The 12,932-nt window shown below is 44.9% G+C and overlaps 1 protein-coding gene across 1 annotated transcript in view; it reads right to left on the bottom strand.

Moving 5' to 3' along the window:
- BSN (bassoon presynaptic cytomatrix protein) overlaps window positions 1–12,932 on the bottom strand; it is a 530,858-nt gene that overhangs the window by 458,741 nt on the left and 59,185 nt on the right. The window contains exon 2 of the mRNA XM_059716147.1: window positions 3,030–3,426. Within this exon, the coding sequence (XP_059572130.1) occupies window positions 3,030–3,426 (397 nt within the window). The remainder of the gene's footprint in view (window positions 1–3,029; window positions 3,427–12,932) is intronic.

Raw genomic sequence — 12,932 nt, forward strand, 5'->3', positions numbered from 1 at the left:
AGGCGCTGCCCACACACCCATATGCCAACTCCCCCCCCGCCCCCGCAAGCCCCATGGCTGCAGCAAGCAGGCGCTCCCCATGCGGGGGGGGGGCATGCCTTGTGGCCACAGGATGTATGCTGTGCCCTGCGGCAACATGCTGCAGCTGGCGGGCCCTTCCTGCGCCTACCACACCCCCCTGCATGCCCTATGCTCCACAGCCATAGCCAGTGGGCAACCCCCACACGGGGGGGCATGGCACGCAGTCGTAGGGTGCTGTGTGGGGAGCAGGTGCGGGTGGCACGCCCCACCCCACAGCCATGTGTTGCAGCCAGCAAGCTCTGCCCGCACACCCCACAGCCATTCCCTGTGTGGCATTCTGTGGCTGCACACCGCGCCACCCAACCATGCCACATGCCACACCCCAACAGGGCCGTACGCCACACCCCCCACTGCCCCACCTCCGCTCCCATCCCCTCCCCTCTGTGTGGTGGGGCACAGCCTGGCCCCCACCGCCTGTGTGTCTATCTGTCAGTAAGGATACGGGCGGCGCATGTGCAGTTAGCCCAGAACATTACGGACAGACAGACACACAGCCGGAAGTGCTACAGCTTTTATTATATTAGAATTCTGTATTTGTGCATTTGTTTTTTTCCCCCCCTCTTTTTCCCCTTTACATTTGTCTTTCCTGAATTATATTTTGTTATCTATTGCCCAGTTCATCAATTTATCCATATCCTTTTTAATTTTAATCCTAAACTGCAATGTGCTTGAAACCACTCTGTTTGGTCATGTGCATACGTGATCAATGAGTCTCCAGTCCTTTACCTGAGTTATCAATAAAAATGTTAATCAGCCCTAAATCCGGAGAAGACCCAGTGGAATCCCACTGAGAACTCTTGCCATTCTGATGTCAATCCATTTATAGTTATTTTTTGCTTGTGGTTATTCAATTGATTATGAATCCACCTACTAGTAATTCTATCTAACCCACAATTCTCAGTCATACTTAGTAAAAAGTCACATGGGACTGTGCCAAAAGTATTACTAAAATCCAGGTATGACATGTCCACTGCCTTTCCTTACACACCAAACAAGTTAATAGGTCCAAGGAAGAAATCAAGTTAAAATGTCATGGTTTGCTCTTCACAGATCTGTGTTGGCAGCTAGTAATCACCCTTCTTTCTTTGAATATTTACAAACTTAACATTTATAATTTGTTCTAATGCCTTTCCAAGTATTGAAGTGAGGCTGTCTGTTTTGTGATTCCCTGAATCCCATTCTTCTGTTTTTTAAAAATGGACATTATGTTACCTCTTCTCCAGTTCTCAACTGTCATTAATGAGTTAGCAAATACCATTGTAAGTGGCTCTGATATTTACTCAGGACCTAGGGAGGAATTCTGCTACATCCTGCTGACCTAAATTAATTTACATTAAGGAAAAAAATTCTGCCATGGTTTTTACTTATTGTTATCTGCATCCCAATCTCGTTTAAATTAATTTAACAAGTCTCTGTGAAAAATGAAGCATGGGATGCACTGAGAAACCACCTTCTTTGTGTCTTCTGTTAATAGCTCACCTTTTCCACTATGATCAAAGCCATGGCTTGCCTAATCTTTTTTTCTAACTATTCCTTGTTGTTTTGAGCAGCTTTTTCTAGTCATGACTGAGTTTTTGCTACTGCTTTCCTAATTTTGTCCCTACACATTCATATTGTTCTTTAGTATACTTTCTTAGTGACAGGCTCTTCCTTCCACTACCTGTAGAGTCACTGTCTGCTCTTTAAGATAATTTTTTTAAAGATACCTTTATGACTCAGGAACTTTAAGACTCACATTAACTTAAGCTTAAGGGATTGCCTATACTGCAGCAGCAGCATGTTTGGACCAGGATGGGCCACAACTTCCTCACCCTCACTCATGGGTGAATTGCTGCATTTGGATCATACCTGTGGACAGTGGTAAGCGAGGTATGGAAGAGGATACTCAAGCTCACCTTGGCTATGACACACCACTATGATGGTGTAGCAAACCCTAAGTGAAAATAGAACTTAGGTACCTAAGTTAAATTTGTGCATTTGAAAATTTTACCCAAAATTCTGACATTGCATTAATTTTACCTAGGAAATATATGGAGATTTTAATACTTTTCAACTATTTGCCTCCCAAAGAGCTGCCAAAAAGTTACCTGTCCTGTGTTTCAGCTAAGAATTTATATGTACTCACAGTCAGAGATGCAAATAAGACTGATCAAGTGATTCAAGGAATCCCACGCACCAGCATGTCCTCAGTACTGTGTCACTCGGCTACCCCAAACACTGTCAAATCTGCCCACAGGAATATCATGCATATATTTTACACATCCCACATCAAACACTGCAAGTGAAACACTTCACAAGTAGAAACCAACTTGCAAACAAGTATTTTCACTTTTCTCCCACCAGCTAATCTAATGAAAATATCAGTTTCCAATACTGTCAGGCATTTATTCAAAGCAAAACTTAACACCTGTATCACTCAAAATCTAAAATATCATCATTCCAGTACTGCCACCTGTCACAGTATTCAGTTCACACTGTAGAATAAATTCTTCCCTCCTAGGACACTTCCATGCATGTGGAACTTCCCTGGCTCAGGAAATCCATGAGCTCACCATCTGAAAACAGGAATCTAAATGAAAACTGTGCCTCCACAAAGGACTAGCTTGCCTCCTGAATATCATAACTTCTCTTTCTGCCCCTACAAGCTTCAGATAAACACAATCATCCACTGATCAGCCAGAAGTGTCGCTGTTAAAAGAAACAAGGATGCTAACCATTCACAGATGCAGAAGATGAAGATACAATCTCCAGGCTTTAGGAAAGGAAGACATCATCTAAAATTTGAACTCAGACCTGCTGTCTTATAGCAAAACATGTTCCCTCAGGACACCAATCTGTTTCTTTGCATCTTAAAAATTTCAAAGATGATCAGGTATTAAATCATTTTATTATCCACTTCCTGACTTGACATTTTGAATAAAATTGTGTAGAAAAATAGAAGCAATTACCTCAGTGAGATGGGGGTTAGGATTGAATCCACATTGGTTGCAGACCTTGTTGTGACACTGTGTACAGGTGTTGAAGTTTGGCTGGTTAGGGGAGGAAGTGAGTTCTGTTGTCTTGCATATAGGGCAAAGAGTGCTGCTTGGAAGGGGCGCAATTTGTGGGACAGAATAAGGTGAGGTAGGGGTGCTGCCTCGGTCTGGTGAAACAGAGGGAGACCGTCCTGATTTTTGACTTCTGGTATCCACTTGGAGAGTCCTCCCAGGTCCATCTGCCTGTTGGCTGGCCTCATGACGCCTCATATCTTTTGTGCTCTCACCAGTCTGAGCAGGCTGCGTAAGGGATGGGGAAGCTGATCTCTGTCCTGCTGGGTGATCCAATTGATCTGGTCTTCTGGGTGTACTGAAATATCATTAAAAATACAACATGTACATAATCCAAGTTTCACAAATTCAAATAATTACAAATCAATTCTGAAACACAGTTCCCACAATTATGGCAAACCTTCCATCGCCACAGCTACTGCAGGCCACTGGAGACAGACGTACAACCCTTTTCACTTTATGTGCCTAACTGACACGTACATAGGCACATAACTGCAGCTTTTAGTGCTAATGCACAGGGGTGCTCAACCTCTGGTACACCAGCCAAATGTGGCTCACAGAGCCATAGGTATCTGGCCCACGGAGCTCCCCACACATTGGGAAATCTGGTGGCAATAAATATGCCCACTCTCCCCTGCTGCCAAATTCCCAAGCCCCAAGCAGAAGGCTGGGGCCAGGTCATGCCCCCTCCCCCACCCCTGCAGGTGAATGAGACCAGGCCACACCCCTTTCTCCAGATTGACTGGGGCTGGGCCACACCTCCTTTCCCCCATGGAGCCAGGTTGGGGCTGGCTCAAATCCTCTTCCTCCATGGAGCTGGGCCATGCCCCCTGTCCCCCACAGGGTTGGGTTGAGGCTGGGCCATGCCCCTTCCCCTCACAGGGCTGCCCCCCCCCCCCTCCAGCCAGGTTGGAGTTGGAGCTGGGATGCATACTGCACCCTTCCATGTGGCTGGATGGGGTCCTGCCACGACCGGCCCATGGCAGGCTGGGACCATAAGCTGGATCTGGCCTGCACATGGCCTGAGCACTGCCCATTCATCCCACTGGTCAGAAAGGTTGAGTACCACTGATTTATGCATAGTTTTAGATTCTATTTCCCCTTCTGGCAAAAAGAATCACCCTGCATATGAACTGGCTGGAAAAAGAGGTCCCTCCTATTTTTTAGCTGAAGAAACTTGTGGTTATAGTACTTGGCAATGGAGCAGAATACCAGGGATCTAAGTACCCTGTACCCAGACTGGGGTTAGAACCTGCATCTCCTGCTAGACAGCAAAGTACCTTAGCCATAAGACCAGGCCCCTCCCCAGTTTGCCTCTTGAAGCTGGCCTTACTGTACTACGCATTTAATATTCATTGGATAGAAAGTATTGGAAAAGTTTCCACCTTCCCCCCAAGGGAAAAAGGAACCAGGCTAGAACCTGGGGCCCCCTTGACTCAAGGGCAACAACTGTGTCACTAGGCGCACATCTAAACATGTGCCCATCAGGAACAAATTTGCTCCTGATGGGAGCAGTTCAGTCTAGGGCTGCTCCTGCCCTGATCTGCCCCCCTGCAGCAGCCAGGGGGAGCTCCAGGCTCCCCTGGGTGCCAGCCTCAGGCTGGCAGGGTGCACAGAAGGTGATCCTGATCTCCATAGGGCAGGGAGAGCTGTTCCAGTTGCTGGGATGGGTCCTGATCTCTACATGGCTGGGAGGCAGCTGCCCAGCAGCCAGGACAGCTCTCCCCACCCTGCAGAGATTAGGACTGGTCCTGATCTCCATATGGGTGGCAGGAACCATCCTGCTGAGCCAGGACAGTTCTCCCCACCCCCTGTGGTCCCCTGCAGTTTAGGCTGACTGAGAGAAGTTTGCTCCCAGTCAGCACCTATACTTACAATTTGGTGCATTAGTTTAAGGTGCTGATTTCTAGTACCTTTATGTGCAGGTCAGGGCAGGGATACTCCTGTCCTGCTCTCCTACAATATAGCAGCCAGGGGGAGCTCTAGGCTCCCCTAGGTGCCAGCCCTGGGCTGGCAGTGGGCAACAGGGTCAGGCCTGGGTTCCTGGGTGTTGGGGAAGCTGTCCCACCTCTGGGGCAGCTGCCTCCCACTCTACAATCCTGCCCTGGACAGCTGCCTTCTGCCTGACTCCCACTCTGATCTTGGAGTGGGGGTTAGGACAATGTCCCCTGCTCCTGTAGCAGGCAGCTCCTGGGCCCTGGCTCTGGGATCAGAGCCAGGTCCCAGGAGATGATGCCTGCTCTGGGGGCAGGGGACACTGTCACCTCCCAGGCTCCGAGATTGGAGCCAGCCCCAGCAGCAGGGAGATGCCCAGGGCAGGGGACAACGTCCCAGTCCTGGCTCCAAGCTCAGAACCAGGGCGGGCACCTGCCTGCTATGGGGCCAGGGGACGTTGTCCCAGACCCCTCTCCAATCGGCTGATCCGAGTGGGGGCTAGGAAGCAGGCAGCTGCCTAGGGGAGGGGGCAGTTCTCCCATGCCCTTGCTGCCTGGCCAGCTATGTACATTAGAAAATGTACATTAAATCTACTACCTGTATTTAGAGGTTGTGGAAAATCGCACATTAACCTATTTCAATGCACAGTAACTGCTGCTCACAGTTACATAGTGATGCGTTACTGCACAGTAAAGTGTCTTGTGTAGACACCCTCCTGAGTACTTAATCTCCTAGCCCCACATATGTCCCTTGCTTGGCTACCCAGTAGGACTGTTTAAGAGCAGGGCTGGATACTGGGTCTGAGCAAAGGTTGGTGGGTAGTGTACTTTGATGGGAAGAAGGAAGTGTAGGTTCCATAGCCCTTGGAGTGCCTAGAACCCATTCAGGTACATACACTGAAATAGGATTAACGTGTAGTAAAGCCATCCTGTAAGACAGGGGTAGGCAACATTTTCGGCTGGAGTGCCAAAAAACCTACAATGTCTACCTTGTAAGGTGCTGGAGTGTTAGCATGCCAGAAAAACAAAACTGTGGTGGAAGGTACATGGTAGGATACACTGCATATTAATATAGTTAATAATCATAAATGTTGCTTTTTTCACAGTAAATACCAGGTTTTCCAAAAATTCTAAACCTGGTGACAATAAATAAAACTTAATATACTACCTTTGCATGCCTTCTAACTGTAAAATTTTCTGAAGCTCATGCAAACCAAAGGCAGAGCAAACAATGTAAACATAAAAATGGAAAGCAGAAAATCAGAAAGAATTGAATTATTTGAAGTATGTATAAATCTGGGTAAGTAGTTCCAAGAAGTCAATCAGAGCAGGAAAACACACATAAAAGTGAACAATATGAAATGTTTAAATCTAGGAATGTAAAGTAGAGAGATCAAAATAAACCGATTATGAGCTGTTTTAAGAAAGTAAAAAACTGACTAATATTAACTGGTCTGAGAGAGCAAAAACTGAGTATGAAATGATTTAACAGAGCAAAATAAACTGAATAATATGCAACATTAAACGCTCAGTTTGCACAGCATAGACAGCACCAACAGGCTACTGAGCTATCTGCCACCCAGAGCCACGTGCTTCCCCCATATATACAGAGGGGGAGGGGTTTCCAATGTCTGTGGCAGTGCATCCAGGAAGAGCACACACCAACTGCTGAAGCTTCCTTAGCCTGACGAAGGGTTTTTGAACCCGAAAGCTTGCTTAATAACTATTCTCCAACCATTTGGGTTGGTCTAATAAAAGATATCAAATTCACCCAAGGAACCTTGTCTGCCTATGGCAGTGCTGAGCACTTCACAAAGCTTCATAAAAACTCCCTGCATTGCATCAGGCACCGGGGGCAGGGGCAGGAGAACGTGGGCATGGGCGCAGGGACACAGTATGCATTCTGCTGACCCTGAGCTCAGTGCCTGTGGCTGTGTTTGTGAAGCTTTGTGAAACAATAAAGACCATCTTCATAAATCTACTAGATACAAAAAATCATGGACTAAATATAGACATCGGATTTATGCTAAAGTATAACTGGCCTGCTATACAATAACCCCAGGTAACCTGTCTCCATTTTACCAGCTACATTCTTGTATCACCAGTTTAACATTCCCCCTTTCCACACCCCACCTGCCTCACACCTATTGTCTCCTCTCCCTCTGATCCTCACTGCCACGCATTTGCATTTTCACAGACCTGAATTTTGCATATTGGTTTCTAGTCTACCCAGGAAAGCACACAATTCACCAGCAGGCTCTCTCTAGGCCTGAAGAAGGGTGTTTGTGACCAAAACCTTTCAAAGAACAATTTTCCCAACTATTTAATTGATCTAATAAAAGATATCACATCTACCCAAAGAATCTTGTCTGCCTATGTCCTGAGACCAACACAGCTACAACCAAGACTCCACTACACCAGAAAAATTCTCATTTGGCCTCACCAAACCAGTCTCAAACCAGTCTCATTCCGGCCACTTTATGCTACCTCACCAATACAAATGGCCAGGAACAGGAGCAGAGAACCTAGCTGTGCAATGAAGTCCTAACAGAATAATTTTTTGACTTATGAAAAGGAGAAATGTTGAAACGGGTATTTGTAGCTGTTGCCTTTCTGTATTTACTAATTAGTTGTAGCTAGGAAAGTTGGCAGTATCTAAAGGAGCACTCAACACAAACACAAGTATGTGCACACACTGCCTTTATTGCCTGTATTTATAGAGTTCTCATGATAGGGGAGGAACAACACAGAGAAGTGCTAGGTTCCAGGAAGCTTAATCTTTAAAATATTTTAAAGTTTTATCTTTCTGAGAAACAGACAGAAAGAAAGTTCTTCCCTGTCCCTACCTATTACCCTGCTCACTCACTCAATCCTGAAAAGGTTAAAAAACTTAAATTCTCACCCTTAAATATCTTCAACAGTCTATGATATTCCAAACATATTACAGGTTCTATACTCCCCTATATCTAGCACATATCCATACATTTGAATACCTCTCCCCACTGATCTTAAACTAAATTCTAGATTTCAAATTTCACCTGTATTGAACTGATTTCTGAAATAAACTTTGTCCCTGTACCTTCCTAGTTCCAGTGAATTTCAATTGCACTGAAACACCCAATGGTAGTTTCCATGCAGGAATTAACCTACACCATTTTTTATACATGCTGCTTAAGTGCATTAATCATAAATCACGTCTCAAGGGAATGTGTTTGTGGCAAGAGAAGACGACATTGTTAACTTACATCTATTTAGTTACATAATCTGGCACAATACACTTATTAAACATTTATGCAAACACATTTCCCCTGAAGACAGAAAGTATATAATTTATACTGCCTAGGACCAAAGGATATTTAATGTAAAAAGCATGTTTTAGCATCTTAACTAGTGCAAATAGCAGATTTACACCAGCAGAACCTGGCCCAATGTCTATGCAGCAATAAGGATAAAAAGATAATCTAAATACATACAATTCATGACATTCAAAAGAACACTTTCTGCTTAATGTTAACTCATACAAAATAAATATTAATCCTTAGCGCTAGCAAAGTATTTTGAACCACAGACTTCAAAACCTTTTTTCCAAAGGTGGACCCCAAAAGAATAGAAAACTGACATAAAAAACCTTTTTGCCTTATGTGACTTGCCCAAGACTGCATAGTAAATCTCTGGCATTGCAACTAGCTAGCCAAATAGGGGCCAGATCCAGATTGGTAAACCGTGTGCCTGAATAGGTCTTAAGCAGAATGTAGATGATGCCGTTGCAAAAAATAATCTGTAGGCATGCCATGAGCGTATCAAATGCACACCAACAAACACAGACTGAAGTGGTGCTTTAACTGCTCACCTTTTATACATCATTTGTGTGGTTACTGCACTTACCCAAGCAATGGAACACCTGGGTCCTAGGCCCTCCACAGGGAATTCAAAACCATACTGACCCACTTCTGAGGAAAATGTGTAATCACAGGACTATAGAACAGTCTGAGTGGAGGGGTACCTTCTATTAAACCTGGGTCACTGTACAGGCAGGCAGGCAGGCATCATAGGGCCCAAAGGAGAGCAAACTAAAGGAAATCTAACTTTGTAGACTAATGGTTCAGCCATTCAGCTGAGACTTGGGTTCTGGCCCCTGATCTCAAGATTATTATGATTTTTATCCAATGATTATCTTGGGTAATATGCATGAATTGTTCCAGTTCCTGACCCCAGGACCCTTCACAAAGACTTGATGCAACGCAACCTGCTAATAACTAGGGCTGTCAATTAATCACAGTTAAATGCGATTCCACTCAGCTACCTCCGGGCTGCCCAGCGGGGCAGCGCTGGCAGCGCAGAGGACCACAGGGCAGTCCAGGCATGTGCATAGACAGAGACACACACATGCAGCCTGCATGTAGAGCAGCACTGTGCCAGTAAGTCTGTGTGGGGGGGAAGGGGAAGGAAGGGCTGGAGGGAATGGTCACAGATAGAAGCCCCCATATGGAGGGAGGGAGTGGGGTAGGGGCAGGGGTAAATGGGGCCCTAGGGCCAGGTCGTGGGATGGAGATGTGGGAGGCTCATCCAGGACACAGGGGTGGGGCAGCTCCCCATTGCTGTGGGGGCACATGCCCCTCAGATTTGTGTGCAGGGCAGAGGTGGGCTGCCTGCTGTGGGCTGGGACTCTGTGCCCGCTGGCTTTGCCCGAGACCTGTGCACTGACCATGTCACATGTCCCCTACCTACCCGGCAGCAGGAGGCACAACATAGCATTGCACAGCTCCTGGGGCAAAGGCAGCAGGGCATAGAGCCCCAGACCGCAGCAGGCAGCCCACCTCCACCCCACGTATAAATCTGGGGGGCAAGTGCTCCCCATGGCTCCTCTGGGGGTGCACACAGCGGTGGGGAGCTGCCCCCCCCCGCACCCCTGGATGAGACACCCACAGCTCCATCACATGACTCACCCCAACCCAGGTCCCCATCCACCCCAGTACCTGCCCCTGTCTCACTCCCTTCCTCACCATGGGGGCCTTGATTTATCTGCTAGGTGCTGCCTCTGTGTGTCTGTATGTGTCTGTGTGTGTCTGTGTCTGCCCCTCCCTCTCAAGCCACAGCCCCCCCCAGCTCTCCTGCTGCCCCTCACTCCTGACCCACAGTACCCCACATCCTGCCAGGGTCTGTGGGGAGCCCCCCTCCCCAGGCTCCAAGCCACACACACACAGCCCCCCAACACCTTCACAAATCCCTCCCTACACACACCCCCCACACCTACCCCCTGCACCAAAGTATCGGCATAATTTGCATAATTTTGAATTTTTCTGCATATAATTTTGAGTTTTCAGCTGTGTGATTAAAATTGCAATGAATTGTGACTAATTTTTTTAATTGAACAACTAATCGTGATCTAAGTTTTTAATCACTTGACAGCCCTAGTAATAACCCAAAACTTTACAGTAATGGATTATCCTGCCTTCAGGGAATGCTACTCTTTGTCCCCATTAGCTAGAGTTTGACTTATACCATAAAGCATGAGAATCTGTATCCCTTATGAAACTAACTTATTTTTAAATTTTTAATACTTTGCATTACAATTGTATATCCTTGTTATTCATAACATTGGTCTTCTTCCTTACTGAATTCTGAAAAATTCTTGATCTCAATAACATCACGTGGCTACAAGGACTAGAATTTATATGTGATATTTGAAAAGGTACCTCCTTTTATAAGTTTAGAATTTTCAATCTTTCCATTTCACTGAATGATTCGATGTTATAATTTCCATTTAACCTTCACCATATCGTTCAATATTTTGCATATATGTATCAAGTCCCCTCAGATTAACTTCTCTAATGCAAAAGCCCACAAACTTTCCCAATCTCTCTTCCTTTGAGAATTTTTCCATGTCCTCAAATGGTTCTCCTCACTCAATAATGATCCCTCTTCACTCTAATTCTGCACCCTCCCTTTTAAGATGGGTTGAGCCCAACATTGAACAGTCCTGCAACTAAATTAAGAATTAAAATCTGTATTTCTGAAACTTGCAAAAAACCAAATAATCAAAACATAACATTCTGTGTATCAGTAGCTACATGGAACTTCAGTCTCAATCATTTTGGGGAAAATTTAATTTTGATAGCATAAAATTATTTCCATTTTATTATTTTGATTCATTTCAATATTATATGCTGCATTACACAAATTAAAACAAAATAATCTAGCATTGTCAAAAGAAAATAATTCTGTGGTTCCATTTTTTTTTAATTCTCATTGTTCAAGAAATTTTAAAATTTTAGTTTTTTGGTTTGATTTGGAATAAGCAAAAAAAACCTACCATCAACTAGAAAGTCTGGTTTGCAAATCGCTTGTGTCAACTAAACATAAACTGTGGGCATGTCTACACAGGACGCTTAATATGCAGCAGACTAATTCCACTGCGCATTACCGCAGTGGGCAAAGCCCATGCTAATGCATAGTAGATTTAATCTAATGCGCAATAGCATCACTTTAAAAAGTTCATCTGCACTAATGTGCAGTAGAACTGATTATGGCGCATTAAGTTAGTACCTGTCATCACAAGTACTAAACATAATGTGCCGTAATTACAGTGCATTAATGAATGTGTAGATGTGACCAGTTTGTAGTTTTTATCTGTGAGGAAAGTAGATGGGGAAAAATAAATTTGAGTGAAATATTTGTTAACAGCTCTCTGAATATAAAAGACTAAATCCTGTTTCACTTCCATAGTTGTACAAGTGCAGCTTTGGCACTCATGCTGTTTGGGTTCTATTTCCACCTGGGGAAGGGGATACACACATATCCACTGGAAAGATACACACATATCCACTAGAGAGAAGAAAGTTCCCCTTATCTTTTAACTTAATAACCTAATCATTAGGTACATCCAGATTTTAGCCCCCATGAGCAAGTCTGAACTTGCATTTCTTACTTCCCAGAAAAGCGCTCTGAGCTTGAAGCCACCACAGTGCACAACTGCCTCTGTGGGAGCTCAAGCACCCAGTAAGACAACTGCCAGGAGGAAAACTAGAAGAAGGATGGCTCTAGATACCTTTTTTATCTTAAGCAGAACTTAGACACTTGGGGAAGATTGTGCTTCCCTTTCTGCACCTAAATGGCAGTTTTCCAGCTACATAAGTGATGCTTTGGACACTATCCCTGAACATGCGCAGTGGGCTGAGCTCTTGCCAGGCAAGTTTACAGCTCTACGTACCATAAGCAAGGTAATATCATGAAATTGTAGCCAGGCAAAACCCATGACTAATAGATGTTAGATGCCAGAGACACCCTCTCCAGCCCTCCTTTTGATACTGGCCTCCTTCAAAAGGATGGATGGAGCTGGCAGTCAAATGTAATAATTGCAAACAAAGGGTAGTTATACATGGATCAATGCCAGAATAACAGGAGGTTTCAAATGAGGTTCCACAGGGGTCTTTCCTGGGTCTGGGGCTATTTAACATGGTTATTAATGATTTGGATGCCAGACTACAGAAGTGTCTAAGCAAATCTGCAGATAACATGGAACTGGGAAAGACTGCGAATACAGTGGAAGATAGGAGTATAATTCAGAAGGATCTTGACAAACTGCAAAGAAATAACGGCATATTCAAAACAGAAGAATGTCAGGAGTTATACCTAGGGAAGAATAATCAAAAGCACAAAAATGGGAGGTAGTTGGCTGGGAGGCAGCATTGCCAAGAAGGATTTTGGCCTTTTGATGGATCAAGCTCAACATAAGTCAGGAACATGACGCAGTCCTTTAAAAGAAATCAAATGCAGTTTTGTGCCTCTTCAACAGGCATATTAGGAATAAGACAGACGAGATGATAGTGCCATTCTCCTCAGTGCTGTTTAGGCACTGATAAAAGGGTCA

Source organism: Alligator mississippiensis, chromosome 12, assembly GCF_030867095.1.
Source record: "Alligator mississippiensis isolate rAllMis1 chromosome 12, rAllMis1, whole genome shotgun sequence".
Taxonomy (NCBI): domain Eukaryota; kingdom Metazoa; phylum Chordata; order Crocodylia; family Alligatoridae; genus Alligator; species Alligator mississippiensis.